Below are 22,941 nucleotides of genomic sequence, written 5' to 3'. Positions count from 1 at the left end.
AAATATTTAACTATTAAAATTTTAACTTAAATATTTTTTTCCAATTAATCATAAACATTAACATAGAGTAATACCCCTTTATGAGACAGCCATGCAAATGATACTTGTAATGAGAATGGTATGAATTATTGAGTTAAAGAGAAAATTTTGTTCCATCATGACCTATGTAATGTGAAAGAGCAACATCTTAGGCCCCACAAAGAAACCCCCTAAATGTATGTAACCATATAACAGCAAACTATCCAATTTAATGTCCCCACGCTACTACCACTCCACTATTATTTAATACCCTTACTCCTTCATTCATTTCCCTCTATCATATTATCTTGTTCTTCACTCTTCACTCTTAAGCATGGATTCTTTTTCATTGCCAATTCTCTTCTTTCTCTTCACCATCATTCTAGCCTTTGTTTCCGGTAGCCGTGACCTCGCCGGAGATGTTCTCCGGTTGCCCTCCACCCAAGCCTCAAGGTTTTTACATGATGATAACATCCAAGGGACTAGGTGGGCCATTTTATTTGCTGGTTCCAATGGCTACTGGAATTATAGGCATCAGGTATAATTTATAGAGAAAAAATGTATGTATCGACAATGTAAAATAATTATTCACTACTCATATTTAAGTAACATTAATTTTTCAAAAAATGTAATACAAATAAATAATAAATGATACATAAATATTATATTTCAATTCATAAGTATTTTATATCTATACATATACGTGTAACCTTTTATGAGTTTAACTGAGTTAACAATACTACAATTGACTCTGATTCTTTTAACAATTACTTTAGAAGTCATCATGCCATGCATATATGATTTGTTGGTAATAATATAGTATAGATTACCTTATATACCGTAAAAAAAAATTGGCATGATAAAGATTTATAAAACTTAAATATGAGTCAGTTCAAATAATTTATTATACAAACAGAAGTTATTACAAAAAATAAGATGACAAATTTAAAAAATAACTAACAAAATAAATTATAGATAAATTCAAATAAAATGAAAATGACGAAATCCTAAATATAATAATACTATATTAATTCAAATATACGTAACCGTATATCAAAATTCCATTATTTCTTTGTTGAGTGATATGTCAAATTACTTTTGACATGTGGTTATCTATCAAACCATGATGGAACATGTCTTATTGTATCAAGTGGTGCATGTATTACTATTAGTAATATTGTTGGTATTGAACAAGTCTTAACATAACAAAATGTATATATATATGGTATTGTTTTGTGTTTAAATAGAAGAAAATAGTGCATAATCCTAAAAGATAGATGTACCAATAAAACATTAACATTATAGTGATATAAGATTTCAATATATCAGTTTAATTTTAATTTTAAGCATTTTTGTTTCATTAGGCTGATGTTTGTCACGCCTATCAAATACTAAGGAAAGGTGGAGTGAAAGAAGAAAATATCATTGTTTTTATGTTTGATGACATTGCTTTCAATGAAGAGAATCCAAGGCCAGGAGTAATCATTAACAAACCTGATGGGGGTGATGTTTATGAAGGAGTTCCAAAGGTAAACTTATCTTGGTTTTTACCATACAATATCCTATTGCTATTTCATTTTTCAAGTTTTTTTGAAATACCGAGGGTATGCCGGGTATATGGTTACCCTCCTAACAAATGTCGCTCACAATCAAATTCTTGATCTTTTGGTTTTTCTGGGATCTAACGGGTCTTAACCACTACACCAATGCCTTCGATTTTCAAGTTTGATAGTGTTAGGAAAATCTCCTAACATGAGCTTTTCTTTTTATTTCTAAATGTTAGGATTACACTGGCTCAGATGTTACTGCTCAGAACTTCTATGCTGCTTTACTTGGAAACAAATCAGCTCTCACAGGTGGCAGTGGAAAGGTTGTGAATAGTGGACCCAATGATCATATATTTATATACTATACTGATCATGGTGGTCCAGGGATCCTAGGTTAGTAGCTATGAATTCTTTCATACAAACTTTGTAATGAAAAATCATGGATTGAATTGATTGTTTATATGCATTTCAGCATGGTACATGAGTTGTTTTTTTTGAACGACCAATGTATCTCCCCACCTTATGGGTAGGAACTGATCCCTTTTGGGTTGTGTAGCTGTCCCTCAAAACAAGTGTCGCTCCCATAAATTGAACCCTAAATCTCTTGATCTTTATGGGGATCTAGAGAGGTTTTATACTACTAGACCAACGCATTGTTGGTATATTTATAGGCTGTGCTTATGGTTATTACTGACAGTGTATTTTTTGTAGTTGTTTAATTGATTGCATGCTTATTGCTTGATTATGTGCCCCTTTCAATTTTTCTAACTTTGTGCTCCATTTTTAACATGGGGGTGGATTTCAGGTACTCCTGTTGGTCCTTACATATATGCAGATGAACTGAATGAAGTTTTGAAGAAGAAGCATGCTTCAGGAACATATGAAAGCCTGGTAAATCACTAGTAATTATCATTTTCATATCTTTCTTTTAACAATCCTTCTTTCGGAAGTTCAATAATTGTTTCGGTTATGTGATGGCGGTGAAGGTATTTTATCTGGAGGCATGTGAATCTGGGAGTATCTTTGAAGGTCTTCTTCCAGAAGGTTTGAATATCTATGCAACAACAGCTTCAAATGCAGAAGAAAGTAGTTGGGGTACATATTGCCCTGGAGAGTATCCTAGTCCTCCTCCGGAATATTCAACTTGCTTAGGCGACCTCTACAGTATCGCTTGGATGGAAGATAGGTAAGTGCATAACAATGAAACACTTGGAGAGTACCTAATATTTGTATTTTGTTGAACACTTAGTTTATGATAAGCTGTTCTAATTTATTTTTGGCACTTGCCCCCCTTTTTATGATTATTAGATCAGAAGAAAATCATTTTTTATATGTTGTAAGATCTTGACTGGACTAATTAAATTATCTTGTGCGCAGCGATATACACAATTTGCGAACAGAAACATTGCACCAACAATATAAATTGGTAAGATCCTGTTGCTACCTTGATTTAACTGCTTCACACAATCAGCTGATATAAACTGAAGAATGCATTTTAATACCTTGATTGCTTAAGTAGATGTGGGAAATTTTAGTCTGTTTTCATAGAATTCTCTGTCTAATTTTAAGGATTATCGGTAGACGATATATTTGAACTGTTTGACAGATGCCTTTTTTGTACTTTGCTTGCAGGTTAAGGAGAGAACTATCAATGGAAATGCATATGATGGCTCTCATGTGATGCAATATGGTGATGTAGGACTTAGCAAGGATTTTCTCTACCTGTATTTAGGTACAAATCCTGCCAATGATAACATTACTTTTGTGGATGAAAACTCGTTGAAGCCACCTTCAAAATCAGTCAACCAACGCGATGCCGATCTCGTCCATTTTTGGGAGAAGGTATCCTATATATGCAATATTTATTCTTCATTTCATGAATTAATGCTTAATCATGTTCTCATCATGATATGAAATGGGTATATTTATCTATTACTAAACAGAACCAGAATCTTATGATTAAAAATTAATGAAGCTTGGTGGAGAAATTAAGTGACAACTATTGAGGATATGTGATAGTGATACACATCATATTGACTTGTTGATTAAGCCATAAGAATTGAGAATACATGAATTAAATACCACTAACCATATGTTTTGAGTATTTGCTTAATATATTAAGCATGTTATTAAGGACAATTTCTCGTGACATCTTTGTAGTTCTTTTTAGCATAGCTTGTGTACTTAGTTTATAAAATTATTAGCTATCGAAAAAAGTTGTCTGAATCAGTTGTCCAATTAATATTACTCGATTATATTTTATCTTCTTGACTTCATCGTCATTGCTCATTGCCAGTTCCGCAGAGCTCCCGAGGGCTCTCTTAGGAAAATTGAAGCTCAAAAACAAATTCAGGAAGCAATGTCTCACAGGACAAATGTAGACAACATGGTTCAACTTATTGGAAAGCTCTTATTTGGCATTGAAAAGGGTCCAGAAGTGCTCAACAGTGTTAGACCTGCTGGGAAACCACTTGTTGATGACTGGCTCTGCCTGAAAACCATGGTACTATATTTGATAACTCTGCTTCTCTAATGCTGATATGTAGTAGATCTAATTTCTTTCTTTTTTCCTTTTGATTAAATATAGTGTAAATAGAATTAGAATCAATGATATTTTGCTTAAGCCTTGGTGCAACAATAAAGTTGTATATTGTGATGTGTTCTAATTGTGTGAATAACTACTCTCTAGACTCTAGGCCACAATAGTGAGAGCCTGGAACCTCAGTATCTCTTTCATTGTTTTTCGAGTTAGGTTTTCGAGGGGAATGAAAGGAAATTAAAGACTTCAGATTCATAAAATACACTTGTGAGATGACTCTGAAGTCTTCTTTTCATTTCCTCATTCTCTAAAACACAACTCGCAAATAAACCCTGAGCGCGTTTGGTTCAATTATCAAATTTGATAATCTGGAATGTCCATAAGTGAAACTTAAAATTTATGCCTATTTTCACTCAAAAACATGCTAGGATTATGATTATATCTTTGTCAAACACCTCAAGATGTAGATTTATGTCAAGAATTTGAAAAGATGTTTTCTTGTTTAGAAAAAATAATCTCAACCCAATACACTCTAACTCTGTAGCTGACATATTTACAACATTGTGGAAATTGAACATGGGATTAAAAATGAAACATCTTGTTCACTTAGTTTATGACCCAATGGTATATACCCTACCCTTAATCATTTTTTATTATTTTTAATGCAGGTAAGGACTTTTGAGACACATTGTGGATCCCTATCTCAATATGGCATGAAACATATGAGGTCCTTTGCAAACATCTGCAATGCAGGAATACACAATAAGCAAATGGCTGTAGCCTCATCACAAGCATGCATCAGCATTTCTGGCAGTCCCAGCTTCAGTTTCAGTGCATAATTCACAAAATGTGCAATAGTAAAGAGCAATGTGAATTGGAATAAGGCTCATTTAAATTCAGTTTGTTTATATGAGTTATTTCTTAATTGTTGTTACATTATGTAATATATATAACTGTATATACATGCTATGCATTGGTAAATAGTAATGATTCCTTGTTCAGTCTCTGTAAATATAAGTGGGACACTACTAGGACAATGGGATTTTCTTTAGTATTTACATTGTAATTCTGCAAATAGTTATTAAAATAAATGGATCATATTTGAGTAAGTATAGTTCAAATGAAATGGTTCCATAATATATTTCTACATATATAGAAATTATTTTATAATTAGTATATATATATATATATATATATCAATTTGTAAATATAAGATGTATTTATAATTATTAAAATTTCATAAAAATGATCTGAATGCTAATGAGCCGAATGAACTTTAATTGAGTTGAGTTTGAGCTGAAAATAGTTAATATTAAACTTAACTCGAGTTAATTATAAACTGGTTGAGCTACACTAAATCTGAGTCACTCACTCTTACGTTAATGTATTTAGCACAATAATTGTTTAGTATTATTATACATGTATAAAATATTCTAACTGTATTTTACTTTGGTGCCTATAATCTACAATGTGTATACTATATAGGATGAGTGCCATATATAATACACATTTAAAATATACTCAAGAATTATTAAATTATATTGTTGTTCTCAAATTCCAAATTAACAACATATTCCACTTCTCCCATTTTAATTATCACTTTAATATATTTTTTACTTTATTCATAGTATATAGATTGAGGTTATTAACATTCCCAAAAAATTTCTTCATATGTTTTATCACTTTTATGAGTAGTTATAAATAAATGTAATATCTATTGTGTTAATATAAAGATCTATATATAGACAATATATCATCTAATATTTATTTATATTACTTTTTGAAGAAACAAATATATTAAAAAAATGATAAATAATAATAATACAGTGATAATATATAAAAATTATATAATATGAACATATATAATTTTTCTCATTATAAATTGCTCAAATAACAAAAATATGAATATGCAATTTGGATTATCAATACTTCACCTACACTGGCATGTATACTCCTTTCTTCTCGTGCTTAAAAAAATTGGACCATTTTTTAGTATAATTAATAGTACTCTTATCTAATAAATAATAAGTTAATCATTTTCGAAATGTTATCTATGCAACAAATATTGCTTTTATAAATTAAATCTTTAACTTTCAACTTAATATAATACTTTATAATCGACAGACACATAAAGTAGCAACTCATTGGTGAGAAAACTGGACCGTTTGATAAAGCAGAACTATCTCTAGGAGAACTAGTCTTATATAGCATCGGCAAAAAAAATCGGAATTTCTAATTTAATCGTTAATGTAGGACTAACCAAGGTCAAGTTAACTAACCCTAGTTAAATTATTTCTGCGCGCGATAAAGAGGATTAACTAAACTAATATAAAAAATAAAGAGTTATTAATAATTGGGATTTGGGATCTCACGACTCTACAGATTCCGTTAATCTGACTAACGTCGTTAAAAACATAACAGCGGAACGGCACGAATAAACGACGTAACGGGTTTCCATCCATGGTTGAAGCGATGATAGATCAGAGCCGTCAAATATTTGATCTACGGTCACAAATTACAGGAGGTGGTAGAAGATGTATATAAACAAGGGTTACCAGAAAGAAACAGAGCATTTTGTTCTATCTCAATAAGAAGAAGAAGAAACTCTCTCTTATCTTATGTTACGCTTTTTTATAATCACATAAGAATTTTGTTGTGGTTTTTACATCATTTTGAATTGAACAAAAGTGTGGAATTTCGGAACTGAATTGTTATTAGTGAAAGGTGAATGTTGAGGATCTGCTAGTTTTTGAACATTGAATGAGGCTTTTTTCACATTCAATTTGTAATTTTGTTTCTTATTTTTCTTATCTTAATGGATATGGATGATAATAAAATCGCTAATTTTTACTTGTTTTTTTATTTTTTTTGCAGGTTTATCTGTGTTTGATGAAATTTATCCGAAATTCATTGTGAAATTTTGAGTGGAAAAAGGTTTCATTTCGTTCATTGTGATATTCAAAGGTGATGATGAATTTCAATTTTTAAGGTTTTGATTTGAGAGAGAAGAGTTTTTATTTCTCTTTCTCTATTTGATGTTTGACCTCTGTGCTAAGTTATTTCTGTGTTTGATTTTTGGAATCTGCAGATCCATTGAAAAGCTGGCTGATTTATGAACTCTGAACTCCGTTGCTTGTAGCAGTGGTTGCAGATCGAAGCTCTTAAATGCATTTACGACTTTGATTTTTGGAACAGATTTGCATTTTTCAAAACTTTTGAACTGAATCACCGTTCTTCTCTGGTGGAGTTTGGAATAATCAGATTAACTTTGGTGAGAATTGAGAAACTATCAGAATACATTGAAAATAGTTGATTTTCATCGCAATCTAGCTTCAATAGTTAATCCGATTTTGATATTCCTCTCTTTTCTTTCAACGGTTTTAATTTTTCTGTGCCTCTTCTCTTCATCTCTTTCAGATATTGAAATTTTTTATCCTCTTGTTCTGTTGCTATTTTCACATCAGAAATTGATTATTAAGTTTTTGGCAATGCATTGATTTTCATAGGTCTTTAGTTTTTCACCTACCTTATGGATCTCCCCCTTGCAAATATTTTGATTTAAATGTTCTCGCTTCATTTTCAGTTTATTTTTTTAATTTCTCAGTTCCATTCTCGGTTATGATAGAAGAAAAACTGTGTTTTTGTCCTATTTTCTCCCTTCTGGTCACACTTTGTGAAGCGAAATCTTACTCATTTTCTCTTTGATTTTGTTAAAGAGCAAAATTAGCACAATTAATCTTCCTCAATCCTTGAAATCCTTATATCCATGGAAGTTATTGTTTGATTGGTGAGCTACTACTTGATTACTATATCGCTTTAAGAAGATAAACAATTGAACCTTCCAAATGTTTATGTTTTTCACTCATTTTTTGTTTTCTGCATCCTCTCAAATTAAGTGCAAACTGGAGAGAAAACTAACTCACAGGCTCTTTTCATGTGCAAACTGAATCCTATCTTTTTATATTTGTCAAAAAAAGTTTCATAACCTAAGCTCTCGGTTCTGTATGATAAATTGAGAATAAATACGTGGAAGTAGTGTCCCCTTTTGTTACGGAATTTGTAGATGCATATATAGCAATACAAATCTACTATAATCTTTTTTATTGTATCATGAACATAGTAAAAATCTCCTTTTTGTTATTTGTTATTCCACTAATAACCCTTGTAACTTTACCTTATTATTGATTATGACAGGGAGCGGGTAGAGATGGATAAAGAGTTATTTCACAACAACCATAGCAATGGCACAAGTAACAACAACTTCACTAGCGTTAGAGATAGAGACAAAACCGATGGGTCCGGTTCGGCTTCTGGTTCGGCTTCTGGTTCGTTGTTATTGAGGGCCAGCTCTGATACCATAAGGCAAACGGGGACTGCGGATTTGGGTTTACAGTGGGGAAACCGGAAGCGGCTAAGGTGCATGAAGGTACAGGTTAAAGATCCCACTAACTCTTCAAATCCGGTTCAGAGGACAACGGTTCGGGTGGACCGTCGAGTTGTTCGAACCGATAAGGATTCTTCTAATAACCCCACACCCACACCTTCTATTGTTAATAACGTTAACAATAATAATAATAATCAGAGTAACGGATATCCGAATCTCCGTCAACGCCAACCTTCACCGCAGCAACCCCAAAGAATTCTAAGGTATCACTTTCTGACTTCTTCCCCCTTCTCATTTCTTGCTTTAATTTAAATTGTACTCTGTCTCAGACTCTGTTTGAAACCATGTTTAACACCAATAAAAAAAATATTTAATTTTTAGTTGATATGATATACTTTTTTATTTGTGGGTGACATGGTTTATGACATAATGGCAGATCTTGTCCAAATTGTATGAGGATTTTAAAATATATTTAATTATTGCTCCATGAATATTTTTTATTTTATTCTGGGTTATATAATGTTGTGATTGATCGTATATTAGGTAATAAGATCCACAAAATTACAGATAACTCGTCTCCAATTTAAGAAATAATTTATACGTCATAATATTATATAAAAAATCAATAAATTAAATATGATTAAACAAAAGTGAGTTGTTTGATAATAGCAATTAATTTGGGGACTAGAATCTCTCGGTGTTAGTTTTTGTTTTTAGCTCTTTGCCTCGATCTTCGTTAAAAAACGTGAGTTGTTGAGTTGAGATGCTTGCTGTCATTTTCAGTTTTCAGTAAATGAATATATTTTTGTTTTTATTCCAAATTGCCTTCATACTTAGTCGCATATCCGATAAACTTGTAGGAACTAAATTTTTTCAGAAGATTTCTGTGTATTGGAAATGGTGGATCTAGGAAATTTGATGCGAGAACGTGGTGAATTTAATGATATAAGTCTCCCATGTCAGTCACAGAATCTTCAGATTCAAATTTTACTGCGAATGTAAAAAAAAGCGGAGATGAACCTCTATTTTAATTCTTAATAAGTAGGATTGAAGATGCATTTGGGCCTGAGTATATATGATGACTAACTATGAGGCTTATATTTGTGTGCGTGAGTTAAGAACGTTTATTCTCTCAAAATTTATTTGGAGATATCACAGCATTGTAATTGAGTTATGAATACGCTAGGAAGCTACTCTGGATCTTATTTTGTCTCCGAAGTTCTCTTTGAGGCTAAGATATTTTGGGGCAAATGGGTGTCTAATGAGAGAATATCTGATGCTGTGGTTAGCTTTGAAAATTTTCCTATATCCGGTGGTGTGGTTATTGAACCTTTATCCCCTTTCAAATTTTCATGATATTGTTGTGAGATTGATGCTGATGCTTTTGTCTGTGTGCTTGGTATTTATGTAACCCATATGTATATGCATTATAAGTAAATAAATAATAATAATAATCATCATGACGAGCAATATCAAAATGATATGTTTTTTATAAACAAGTAAACAAGATATGATGTCTAATGATAATAGTAGTCTTTTGCATTTTAAGATCCACGTTCGTGGCCTCAGAAAAGTACCATTAACTTACCTCTCCAACCCTCATCATACTAGATCAGATCTAACTGCTTTGCAACTTGTAGATCTAGATCTCATTATCGTGCCGATTACTACAACTATAGTACTTTGTTGGAAACATGGAATGGTCATTCTCCTTCCACGTGTTTACCAAAAGTTATTGTGTTTAAGAAATCCGTTTTTGGCCGTCCGATGAGGAAGCAAGTGGTATATCTGGTCATTCCTATCCAACATTTATACACGTACTTAACCTCATCTTCTCTCTCCATTTATCCAAATAAAGCACTCTAGATCTAACGGCTCCAAATCTCCCATAGAACCTGCTGTCCCTTTCTAAGGAATCACATTCTCTTTCTCTCTCTTTCAAATATCTAATGTCTAATCTTTTTCATTCCAATTAGTGAAATAAAATACATAAAAGTCATACCAGCCCTTCCCTTTTCCAAATCATTAAAACACAATACAAATTCACAACAGCCCATATTATACGCAAAACCTTTCAATATTTCAGCCTCTCTTACTCTGCGATCTAGATCGACCCTCAAGGTCAATTTCGTAAAATAGCTACCCCTTAGTATTTTTTATGCATTTATTTATTTATTTTTCCATTGTTAAAAACAACTACTAATGCGTATTTGTTTTCTCTATTTACCTTATTTTTACAGTTACGAGAAAAGGGTAACAGAATCATATATTTGTTGTGCCTGTGTTTATTTGTTTTTGCTTCTTTCCAATTTAGAAATTTGGAGAGTTCAAGTGCTGCTATGAAAGGAAACCATAGCAACGGGACGGTGAGGGGAATTGCATCACCGGACAGGGGTGCGCATGATAAGAGGGGGACCCATAACAACAACCACCTTAATGACAAATCTGCAGCATCATCTGATACTGCGCACGATAGTAAGAAAGGTGGGTCACCGTCAGGTAGTGGTGATGCTGCTCCACCGGTGTGGCCACCGAAGTTCGTGATTGCCTTGACCAACAAGGAGAAGGAAGAAGATTTTCTGGCCATCAAAGGGTCAAAGCTGCCCCAGAGACCGAAGAAGAGAGCCAAATTCATACAACGCACCGTCAATGTAAGGCTTCTCTTTCCCTTGTTTGCTTCTAACATTATTATTATTTCCACTTTAATATGTTCTATCTATGTTGCTGTTATATGTCTACTTGTATGATTGATGAAGCATATGGGTGCATTAGAAAAGACTTAAAACTTCATTGCTAAAAAAATAGATTTTTATGATGCTATAAATTAAGAATTGGAATGAAATTCTTTCTTGGATTGTCTCTTGATACAACAAGATGGATAATTTGTTGTTAAAATTGTTGCAAGACTGAGGACATGACACAATTTTAAAATGTTCTACTAATACTAAATAAAAACAAGTATTGAATTAAAGAGTAAATAAAAAAAGTATTGAATTAAATATAGTAAATACATTTTTGATATTTTTAGAATATAAAAGTATTTCTTTATTTAGTATATGTAGGAATAATTTAATTATTCTTTAACTTTACATATAAAATAAGTATCTAACCCAATAGCTAAATCGTAGAAACACTTTTTAGATGCATTTTTCTTTATGTTGTTGTTCTTTGTAATGTTGCTCGAGTCTCCCTGTGACTCTGAGTGAGCGTTGTCTCTTGTCAATTCTCTTGTTGACCTTGTTGGTGGAGAAATATCAAACATACTAATGATTTATTAAATTCTAAAGGGGAACACAAGTCAGGGAAATTGATATTGGAAAATTGGATCCAGATTTCTTATATATTATTTTAAAACAATGCTCCTAGAAACTTGTTCGAATTGGCAACTTATTCCTAAAAAGATATATAATTAAAAATTTATACCCCAACATTCTTTTATTTAGAAGGTTTCATTTTAAAATATATTATAAAAATAAAAAAACAATATACATGTCAAAATAATGAGTGATTTTAAGACATAAATTTTTGTTAAATGTGAGGAAAAAATGATAGAGAATAAAATATTTTTTAGTATAAGGAGATAAACATAAGATGTGTTTTATTTAATTTTTAGTTATTTTCTACAACAAAAAAAAAAGTTACACATCTCATATTTTTGCAGATGAGAAATGTAGGTAGTTGTAGAAATTTATCCGCAGAACTGAGAAAGGGTGGTGGCAATAGGTGGGTTACACCCGTCAGCAGGAGCTTGGTTCACAGTGACCAATGACCATAAGTTTTCCACGTCTTGTATAATAAATAAAATAATTAAAATATCTACCGAGGAAGCACGAGGATGATCTGATTGTCTCGTTGCTAAAATTATGGAAATAAATTATCTCGATTTTATGCCTTTAAAAATAATGGGAATCAATAATGTCTATTATATGCATTTAAAAAATTATGTGGTTAGAGATATTTCGGGCGGGGAAGAAAAATTAGTAGCACTTGGTTTGGATGAGATACACCCAACGATGATTAATAAATCTGTGTCTTATATAATAAACAAAAATGCTAATAACTCTGGCATGCACAGTTAGTTGCTTAGTTTTGTAATATCTTTTTATTTTGTGGACAACATTTCACTTGGAACTTTGTGTTGCACTCATCCATGTAGTGAAACTTCGAAGAACCCAAAGCAACTTTGTATTCTTGTGATCTTATCCTAATATTATAGAGATTTTTAAAATAAAAAAATTAAGTGACAAACATTTAGAATTGGTTTATACTGGCGCATATTATGTTGTTATTTTGGGCTTAGCTGTGTGTGTTGGAAAGCAGAATTGGGCATACATGATTATATTCCCTGTGAGCTGTGATGAGTTGTCTTTAGTCTCCTTTTGCTTTTATTACTGCTTTGGAGTGTATTCATTATATTTTATTTTAAGTGTCCTTTTTTCATTTTTTGAATGATTGTCCAAATTAGAGGCTCCAAATAACTTTTGTTTCAATTGGACTGTGTTGCAGCTTGTAAGTCCAGGTGCTTGGTTATGCGATCTTACCCTGGAACGATATGAGGTTAGGGAGAAGAAAATAACCAAGAAGGTAAATCAATTAGAGCCAAAAAAGTCTTATCTATTTATATCATATCTTTGATAGAGAATAATGTTTAGGTTTTGATTTTTTATTTTTTGTATTAAGTAAAGAAAACTAATTTAAACATTCATGCAGAGACCAAGAGGGTTAAAAGCAATGGGAAACATGGACTCCGATTCTGAATAGAAGGAATGAGGAAATTTGTTTTTTATGTAGTTAAAGAGTGTGAGAAATGTTGGGACAATGAAAAAGCATGGCATCACGTTCCAGTGTGTCAAGAAATGAAAATCGATTATTATTACCTTTGCTTTGACCTTGTTTTCCCCCTTCTTAATTATCAATTTCATCGTTTTTGTTCTGGAAAACGTCTTTGCAATTACAACATTCGCCCATTTTCAGCTGAATGACGGGCTTGAAAGTTCAAAGTATGGCTATTAACTTAAATCTCGTCCACAGCAAGAGTAAACATAAGATCCATGAAACAGACCAATATATTTTTATAGTTGTACGCAAGAGTAATTATGCATATTCGTTCTACATTTCCACCAATTTAATCATAAAAAAAATTATCCAAAGAAAACCTTGTTCTCAGACATGCATAAACAACAATTCTCTATCACTCTTGATAATGCTCTTCATAAATGAGTTTGTCTTATTTAAGTATAGATACACATTTAATTATTTACTTTAGAGACAAATTAAAAGGAGCCTTTTGTTATTGCCACCAAAAGCAACCGATACCACTACTATTGCTGTTATGCAGCAAATGGGACAAAATGTGTTTGTGGGAGCATGACGAAGATTGGAATTGCCTCTTAAATTCGTTGAGTTCAATGAATTAAAGGATAGGCTTGTATTTGCAAAGATTGTCAACTAATTTCACTAAAGAAAAATAATGGAACTATTTTTATAAAGTATATACTTGTGTATGAGATACCAACAAAGCGTTGATTTAATGGTGTAAGACGCCTCTAGATTTTCAGAATGATCAAAATGTGAAGAATTTGATCCCTAGGAACAACACTTGTTAGGAAAGGTAACTACGAACATAAAAAAAGATTAATTCCTTGTTCAAAAGGTCAGGGGATACACTTAGTAGCATGAAAAAAATACTTTAGCATGAGATGGCTAAATTTAGAGAGAGAATCATAAGAAATGTTCACTTTAACTTCCCCCTAATAATCACTTTTCTTTTAAGTTGCACCCGCATATCACAACAAAGTGAATTGCTTTTCAAAGGCTGGCTCATTCTCTTGTCTAGCAGTAGTAGGAGAACCGTGCATTGTATGAATTTAACTAAATAATAATTATATAACTTGTTAAATGAAATGTTATTGAGGAACAATTTAAGGGATTCCTTTGCAATATAACAAAACTTTCAATTTAACGAGATGAACCCTCATGCAATAATGAAATGCAAGCTTGCATTTTTTGTTTTCAACAAAGGTGCAACGAAAATGACGCTTTGGGTTGGAGAATGGATTAGAGAGAGAAAATTTTCCACCAATAAAATTATTTTTAAATTTTTATTTAAGTACATTTTTATATATATGCACTAGTCCATTTTTTGTTTAACAAAGGTGAGAAAATGACGCTTTAGAAAATGTTAGAAATAGTTGTGAGCACTTATACAATTGTTTATTTCCTATAAATATACCTGTTAATAGGTAATTAAAAACAGGAAAATATGATAAAAATAATAATTATAAAACTTAACTTAAACATAATTCAAATTGTCTATTAAATAAAATTCATTTCATTCAACAAGCATAAAAATAAAGTAATCACTATTAAAATAGTAGAGCTTTTGTTAGTTGGTTAATTAGTTTGAGTATGATAGTTAGTTTTTCTATCCTTTATATAAATGATTCAATGTAATTTTGCTTTTCCATCTATTCAATATTTAATGAATAATATTCTCTTTTTCATTTTTCTTGTTTCATCAAAAAGATTTCAAACGTGTCTCATACCATTTTAACATGGTATCAGAGGGATAATTATTCCTTTCTTGTCCTCCGCACTTCTATTCTTCCATTTCATCATCTTCTGTCTCCATCTTGTGCATCTGTTTTGGGTATTGACATTGTCAAAGCAACCAAGAACAACATCAAAAAACACAACTTCTATTTGCTGCAGATTTCTAACATGTTAGGATGCACATCACTCACGGTCTGGCCAAAATTTAAGCCAAGAACATCACCCACGGTCTTGCTTTTAGATTTTCTTGTGGAATATCAAGAAATGGAAGAAGATTATCCTTTTGCCAGCCTAAGGGTGGTGTCAAGAATAGTGCTGAGAATCTCGGTGAGCTCCTTATGAATGCTATCTTGCAATGCTTTGTGATGTTTGGAATTAGTTGTTTAGGTTTCAAGGTCAGTGTAATAGCTTGGAACTAATCTTTTCTTCTCAATGACAACAAGAATCTACACATTCTTTAATCTATTACCACCAATTATTTCTCATTTCTTTATTACTCTAATTTTCTTTACTTATCTCTCATTAAACACACAACATTGTAGTGTGTAATTTTTTCCTCATTGAAGCAACATATAAGGATCAAGATTAAGGTTCATCTCATTTCTCTCTTTCATCCATTATGATTGGTTTGCTTCTGTAAAAAAGATGGTTAAGCGTTAGATGAAATTGCTTTTGTCAAATGGCAGTTAAACGTCAGTATTGCTTCACATTCAGATTTCAAGAATGGGAGATGAAGATTCACTCACCAGCAAGAAGAGGTATTAAAGTATGTCATTGTGTTTCAACACAATTATTTCAAGCTTGGAATGCTTAATATATTCCAGCTTGCGGATGAATGTTAAAATAGTTGAGTTTTTGTTAGTTGATTAGTTAGTTTGGTTAGGATAGTTAGTTTTTCTATCCTTTATATAAATGATTCAATGTAATTTTGATTTTCCATCTGTTCAATATTCAATGAATTATATTCTCCTTTTCATTTTTCTTGTTTCATTAAGAAGATTTCAAGCATGTCTCATACCATTTCAAATGTTAAAATGGTATGAGACATTGAAAAATCTTTTAGATGAACAAGAAAATTGAGACATTCATGAATGAGAAAGATAAGATAAACTTAAAACTTGAAGAAGAAGAAAGAATGAGAAAGAATGGAATCATAGCTTTATTGAATTGAATAATATTTCTTCTTATCATATTGAATTAGATGAATAATATTTTACAATGAAAGTAAACTATATATACATGTAAAACTAATTAAAACCACTAAAACTAACTAAAACCCACTAAAATAAACTCTAACTATAACTAGTCTAATACAATATCAACTCAAGTTGGAATGTAATTCAAAATATATTTCAACAACCCCCTTAAGCTAGAATGTATCATACATTCCAAGCTTGAAATAATTGTGTTGAACACGATCATATACTCTAGTACCTCCTCTAGCTGGTGAGTGAATCCTTATCTCCTAGTCTTGAAATCTGAATATGAAACAATATTGACGCTTAACTACTATAGGCAGAAGCAACTTCATCCAAAGCTTAACCATATATTTTGACAGAAGCTTAGTCAACTAAACCAACCATAATGGATGAAAGAGAGAAAAACAGATCTTAATCTTGATCCTTATATGATGCTTTAATGAGGAAAAATTACACACCATAATGTTGTGTGTTTAACGAGAGAGAGGTAAAGAAAATAGAGTAGTAAAGAAAAGAAATAATTGAGGGAGTAAATAATGAAGAATTCATCTTCAGTAAAATCATAGCCCAAAGCTTTAAAGCTTTCATGTACAAGAAGAGCAAAAAAAGAAATGGTACCAACTATAAGAATTGGAACTTGATTTGGAAGGCTTAAAAGAATAGTCATTATTGTCTTGAGCAGTAGAAAATATGATTGAAAGTGTAGCAACAACAAAATGAATGCTTTAGAAAGTCTTTTAAAAGAAAGAGTTAGAATCTTGAAATGCAATGCTTCATTGGAAACATAATCAAGAATGAAAACAATGTACTTCAAAGAAACCCAACATTTCTGACCACTTACAATCTGTAGATAATCTTCAATAATTGATTGCCTTCATCCATAACATTAGAGTCTCAAATTTGAAGTAGAGTATGAAGCTTGATATGATGACATTGGAACATAGCCTTTTTGAGACCAAGAAAGTCAAGAATGAAATTATCAATAGTAGAATACCAAAGTTTTCCTCTAGTAGATTCATGAACCCCTTGCAAGAAAGTTGTTGTTTCACATGTGTGGCTCATTGAGAATAACGATGATTCTTTGCTGAATCTTGGAAGATAGAGCCATAAGCGGAAGCTACCAAAATAATAATTACACTATGATACCATGTTAAAATGGTATGAGGCATTGACAAATCTTTTAGATGAACAAGAAAGATGAGACATTTATGAATGAGAAAAATAAGAAAAACTTAAAGGTTAAAGAAGAAGAAAGAATGAGAAAGAATGGAATCATAGCTTTGTTGAATTGAACAAATATTTCTCCTTATCATATTGAATTTAATGGATAATAGTTTACAATGAAAGTAAACTATATATACATGTAAAACTAACTAAAACCACTAAAACTAACTCTAACTATAACTAGCTTAGCTAATACAATATCAATCCAAGTTGGAATGTAATTCAAAATATATTTCAACAATTACTTCAAAATTTATTTAGTAAATCATAAGTATTTAATCAATATAGCATTACCTCACATATATAATACAAATACTTAGCAACATAATATCACATATATGAATTAAAATGATATTATAATTAAGTTACTACATATAGGTAAGAATTTAGGAAGTACTTATAGATCTAAAATGCCCTATAGCTTCCACTTCTACCGACTTTCCATCGCCAATGTAGATGTATCTTTCAACATAATTAGGCATTCGGTAGCTCAGACAACCCTGCATTGAAACACTGATGTTAGAAGTTGAATCGGAGTCTAACCACTAGGTGTTTCCAGGTACTGAAGTTAAATTGACCTCAGAACAGACCAAAGCAAGAAATGTACCTTTCTTAGCACGTCAGGCGTGATACTTTACACATTTCTTCTTTTGATGTCCAGTGCCTTTGCAAAAGTAACAGACATCAGCTTGCTTCTGCTTTTGCACTAGACCCTTAGCAGCTTCATTCTTGGGCTCTGAAGTGATTTTCCTTTTGCCCTTGTCTTTAGAGGTACTAACATAATGGGCACTTTCAGTCCTTTCTCGCTTCAGTCTTTCCTCTTCTCACACACAAAATGAAATGAGCTCATTTAGAGTCCATTTCTCCATTTCACAGTTATAAGAAATCTTAAACTGACTGAATTGTGCAGGAAGGGAAAGTAAGACGAAATGTATGAGTAAGTCTTCCGACATCTCAAGCTTAAGGGCCTTAAGTTTTGAAGCAATATTGGACATTCCCATAATGTATTCCCTTATGTTTCCCTTGCCTTGATACCTCATGGAAATCAAGTTCTGTAACAGAGTACTTGTTTCCGCCTTATCACTCTTTGCAAAGCGTTTTTCAATCTCAGCAAGGAAAACTTTGGCACTATTTATCTCATCCGAGATAGTACCCTTAAAGACATATGGAATGTCGCGCTTAATAATCATCAGACTCATGCGATTAGAGCGATCCCACTTTTCATAATCCTTCCTCTCTTCAAAGGCACTGAATTTCGAAGGAGAAGGGGGTTGCTCTACCCTTAATGCATAGTCTAGATCCATACAGCCAAGAACAATTTCCATGTTCTCTTTCCAGCCCTTAAAATTTTCTCCATTAAGAACCGAAACTGAATTGAAATTTGCAGATATAGAAGCAATTGATGTAGTTGAACAGAACAAAAGACAAAATATTAAATTATCCTCACAACTTAAAACTATCAATGTGCTTAAATAATGATATGTCCAAATCAAGATACCTAGTGCACCATTAATATCAAGTCTTTGGATAGTAATATTAACTGCAAGTGGTACTCTTGTTGTAATGATCAAACATTTATAATAAGGATGTCAACTGACGAATCCCTCTTTGGATTGATTCATCAGTCTCATGTATAAAAAATTTAGAATTATAACATGTTTATCATCACAGGTGTCTATGATCTTCGGCCAAATATTAACTTTTCTTTGGGCCAATTAATACTCGCATGAATGATCATACACACTTACATCCAATATTCCTCATGAGTTATATCCATGAAATGGGTCACTTTGGCGACATTTCACTTCAATTGGCTCACTTGAAATAACAGACAACTTAATGGATAACCAAATAACACTTAAAGTCAATGCACAAAGAAGACAAAGCTTATGTCCAGTTCTCTCGCTTGGGCGAGGTACTCTCGCTTAGGCTCAATAGAAGACAAAGCTTATGTCCAGTTCTCGCTTGGGCGGGGAACCCTTGCTTGGGCGAGCGTACTCTCGCTTGAGCGCAATAGAAGCCAATGCTTTTGTTTAGCTCTCGCTTGGGCGAGGATGCTCTTGCTTGAGCGAGAGCACCACAATAGAAAAACGAACATGGCGGTTTCTGCATCGTTCTTCTCCGAAACATTACCCAAAAATCAAGAAAAAATCCAGAAGAACATCGATTCATTTCGAATCTATATATATTTACATTGAAAACAATCAATTTCTATCATAATCGATCCATGGCATAAATGAAACAACAAAACCCTAAATCAATCCAGTTTTTGAGGAAGAAAAACAAGAAACCTAATTTCACACATAAATCAAATTAGGGTGGCTCTGATACCAATTGTTGGAGATATTCTCAATTAATATTCCTTTAAACAAAATGCGGAAATCCTGATGATCATGGCTTTGTTCCTACAACACAATGTTTATGCTCAAACATAAACCCAAATGGAACAACCATGATCTAGACCGAAGAAACCCCAATTGATTTCATGGTGAAGAAGAAGAACATACCTTGATTAGCCATTTGGAATCTCGAAGGTATGTGGGTGTGATGATCTTCCAGATGTTAGAGCCTGATGATTTTCCTTCTACTTCTCTAGAGGGGAATGAGAAAGTCAAGTTCAAGCTTAAGTGTTATGATCAAGATTACCTTATGGAATTGTGATGGTGGTTTTATATCCTATTGGATAACTTCTCATAATCCCCACCTTTATTCTCATCAGCCTACTTAACAAAACCCGTTGCTCTACAAATGGGGACCATAACCCATAAAAGTAACCCAAGCGGTTACTACTTAAGTTGCAATAGTTCCAATTCAATCATTTCATCAAATCAGAAATTACCCGAAATTATCTACACTTATAATATTTCATGACACATATGCCATTAGCCACCAAATTAATTCTTGAAGACCACTTTATATTTGGCTAATTAAATAATGACCATAACACAATTATAGAATTATATTTATGACTTACAAATTGTCAGAAATTCCAACAAGTAGAAGATAAATTATTTTTTATGGCAAGTAAAATTATGATATATGTCATGGTGTTGTTAGCTGTAGGAAATATAAGGTTATATTTTATTCTAATCAAGAAAAGCAATGAGTCATGAAACTTTATTGATAAGTTTCCCATTAGAGAATCTGCACACACAATTTACACAAAAGGTAAGGTGCACTTTCAAAGCACCTTTGAATGGCATTGGGAAAAGGTGGTCACTAACTCATTTTGTTCGATTCTAGAACACGTAAATCAGAAGCTTTTCGTTTTCTTCTTCTTCTTCTTTCGTGTAGTGAAATTGGAAGACTTTTTTGTGAGAGATTTTCAACTGTCAAAACAACTTGGGTTACAAGAAATTTTGTTTGCCTCATTCTGCTTTCATACAAAAAAATTGCATTCTGTTTGTTCAGTAAAAATTTCACCCGTATTTGGGTAAATACGTATGTATGTGTCATTTGTGTATTGATTTTAGCTGTACAAATATAACGTTAAGTTTAGAGTAAATTACACTGACATCCCATGAGTTTTAGTGAAATTATATAAATCACCCCTCACTTTTCTACACCTATACAAACCTTCCCTAGTTTTTATACTTTCGCACATTGACCACCCCTACATAAGAAATAAGTGTAATCTTTTAAACAAAAAAATATAATAAATGCAATTAAGTTAAACAAAATATCATATATTGTATAGACAACTCCAAAAAATATACAAATCAACGTATCTTTATTATTTTTTGTTACAAAAAAGATATATTGATTTGTATATTATTTGGAATTGTCTATACAATATATCATGTTTTATTTAACTTAATTGCATTTATCACATTTTTTGTTTAAAAGATTATACTTAATTCTTATGTAGGGATGGTCAATATAATGAAAGTATAAAAACTATGAGAGATTTGTGTAGGGGTAGAAAAGTGAGAGGTGATTTATGTAACTTCACTAAAACTCAGGGGGTGTTAGTGTAATTTACTCTTGAGTTTATAAGCAACCATAAATTATAGCTACGTAAAAAAATATGAATATAATTTATGAATTAAATTTCAAACTGTATTTTAGTCTTATACTCAAACTAATTTATTAAGCGAACATTAACTTTGTAGATAATCAATTACTATATTAATTATTCTAATTGTTAAATTATTATAGTGAATTAAAATTAAATCCATTTTAAGTTTATATGGAAGATTTATAAACAAAGGAAACAGAGAAGTAAAATCAAAATGTAAAGTAGTAACCTTTTATCAATCGTAATAAATGAACCAATGAAGAGAGTATATTTCAACCAATTTATTTTCGACAAAGATCTAAATTGACTTGAGAGTCAATTAGATTTGAAGAAACTAAGGTGAAGCATTCTTATTCGATTCACAGAGAATGTGACGCTTAAATATGTAATATTTTGTCTATTTTTATATTTGGTTGTATTATTTTCTCCATATTTAATGTAAATATATCTCGAGTATGATTATGTTTTTATACGATGGCTTGAGAGTCAGTCATTTCATATAAAAGTTGGGAATTCAACACTTCCTTAACATTTTTACATTTATATATTAATGGAGATTTACTTGTTGGAGATTTTCTCCATCTATAATCCTTAGATTGAATGCGGAAATCCTAATGATCATGGTTTTGTTCCTATAACACAATGTTTATGTCCATACATAAACTCAAATAGAACAACCATGATCCAGACCGAAGAAACCTCAATTGATTTCAAGGTGAAGAAGAAAAAGATACATTGATTAGTCATTTGGAATCTCGAAGGTATGTGGGTGTGGTGATCTTCCAGATGTTAGAGCTTGACGGTTCTTCTTTGGTTCTCTAGAAGGGAATCAGAAAGCCAAGTTAGAGAGTGTGAACCCTAATGATGAGAGTGATTCATGTCCTGATGGTTATGTTATCCTACCTTGGTATATGCCCATATGGATAATGTTAACCTTTTAATCCACTTATTCTCATCAGCCACTCAACCAAACCTGTTGCTCTACAAATGGGGACCATAACCCATAAAAGTAACCGAAGCGGTTACTGCTTAAGTTGCAATAATTTTGATTCAGTCCCTTCATCAAATCAGAAACTGTCTGAATGTATCTACACTTATAATATTTCATGACACATATGCCCTTAGCCACCAAATTGATTCTTGAAGACCATTTTATATTTGTCTAATTAAATAATGACCATAACACAATTATAGAATTATATTTGTGACCCACAAATTGTCAGAAATTCTAACAATCTCCCACTAGTCACACATATGATTCTCCATACGTGTTATTCTTATTGCGCGCTTAAATATTGTCATTATGTCTCAGGCATACCCAAATTATATTGTCCATTAGGCCTGTCTCCATATTGAATCACAGTGAATTTCGCCATATCAATCATGACTAATTCAACAATGATCACCAACATTGACACAACTAAATGACATAGATTCATCATGAAATGTGTAGCATGTAA

General features: G+C 31.9%; 2 protein-coding genes across 2 annotated transcripts; both read left to right on the top strand.

Annotated features, from left to right (window-relative positions):
* The first annotated feature begins 306 nt into the window (after positions 1 to 306).
* LOC109337103 (vacuolar-processing enzyme-like) lies at positions 307 to 4,966 on the top strand. The gene is made up of 9 exons (XM_019573985.1): positions 307 to 556; positions 1,383 to 1,547; positions 1,802 to 1,958; positions 2,371 to 2,456; positions 2,552 to 2,751; positions 2,943 to 2,991; positions 3,198 to 3,407; positions 3,862 to 4,068; positions 4,773 to 4,966. Exons 1-9 carry the CDS (start codon positions 353 to 355, stop codon positions 4,941 to 4,943), a joined length of 1,449 nt encoding a protein of 482 aa, XP_019429530.1. The 5' UTR covers positions 307 to 352; the 3' UTR covers positions 4,944 to 4,966.
* Positions 4,967 to 6,686: 1,720 nt separating this feature from the next.
* LOC109337104 (CAR1 transcription factor-like) lies at positions 6,687 to 13,423 on the top strand. The gene is made up of 7 exons (XM_019573986.1): positions 6,687 to 6,828; positions 6,979 to 7,068; positions 7,193 to 7,375; positions 8,299 to 8,751; positions 10,803 to 11,139; positions 12,995 to 13,072; positions 13,199 to 13,423. Exons 4-7 carry the CDS (start codon positions 8,312 to 8,314, stop codon positions 13,247 to 13,249), a joined length of 906 nt encoding a protein of 301 aa, XP_019429531.1. The 5' UTR covers positions 6,687 to 6,828; positions 6,979 to 7,068; positions 7,193 to 7,375; positions 8,299 to 8,311; the 3' UTR covers positions 13,250 to 13,423.
* Positions 13,424 to 22,941: the final 9,518 nt, after the last annotated feature.

Source organism: Lupinus angustifolius, unplaced genomic scaffold (assembly GCF_001865875.1).
Source record: "Lupinus angustifolius cultivar Tanjil unplaced genomic scaffold, LupAngTanjil_v1.0 Scaffold_1_1096, whole genome shotgun sequence".
Lineage (NCBI taxonomy): Eukaryota > Viridiplantae > Streptophyta > Magnoliopsida > Fabales > Fabaceae > Lupinus > Lupinus angustifolius.
This window is presented reverse-complemented; position numbering and strand designations above follow the sequence as displayed.

Bases quoted from the DNA above. Each gene is read 5' to 3' on its own strand.
- LOC109337104 (XM_019573986.1), top strand. From the start codon at position 8,312: ATGGATAAAGAGTTATTTCACAACAACCATAGCAATGGCACAAGTAAC. The intron at 8,752-10,802 runs GTATCACTTTCT...TTTCCAATTTAG, and splicing joins CAACCCCAAAGAATTCTAAG to AAATTTGGAGAGTTCAAGTG. The intron at 11,140-12,994 runs GTAAGGCTTCTC...ACTGTGTTGCAG, and splicing joins TCATACAACGCACCGTCAAT to CTTGTAAGTCCAGGTGCTTG.
- LOC109337103 (XM_019573985.1), top strand. From the start codon at position 353: ATGGATTCTTTTTCATTGCCAATTCTCTTCTTTCTCTTCACCATCATT. The intron at 1,959-2,370 runs GTTAGTAGCTAT...GGTGGATTTCAG, and splicing joins TGGTGGTCCAGGGATCCTAG to GTACTCCTGTTGGTCCTTAC. The intron at 2,457-2,551 runs GTAAATCACTAG...ATGGCGGTGAAG, and splicing joins CAGGAACATATGAAAGCCTG to GTATTTTATCTGGAGGCATG.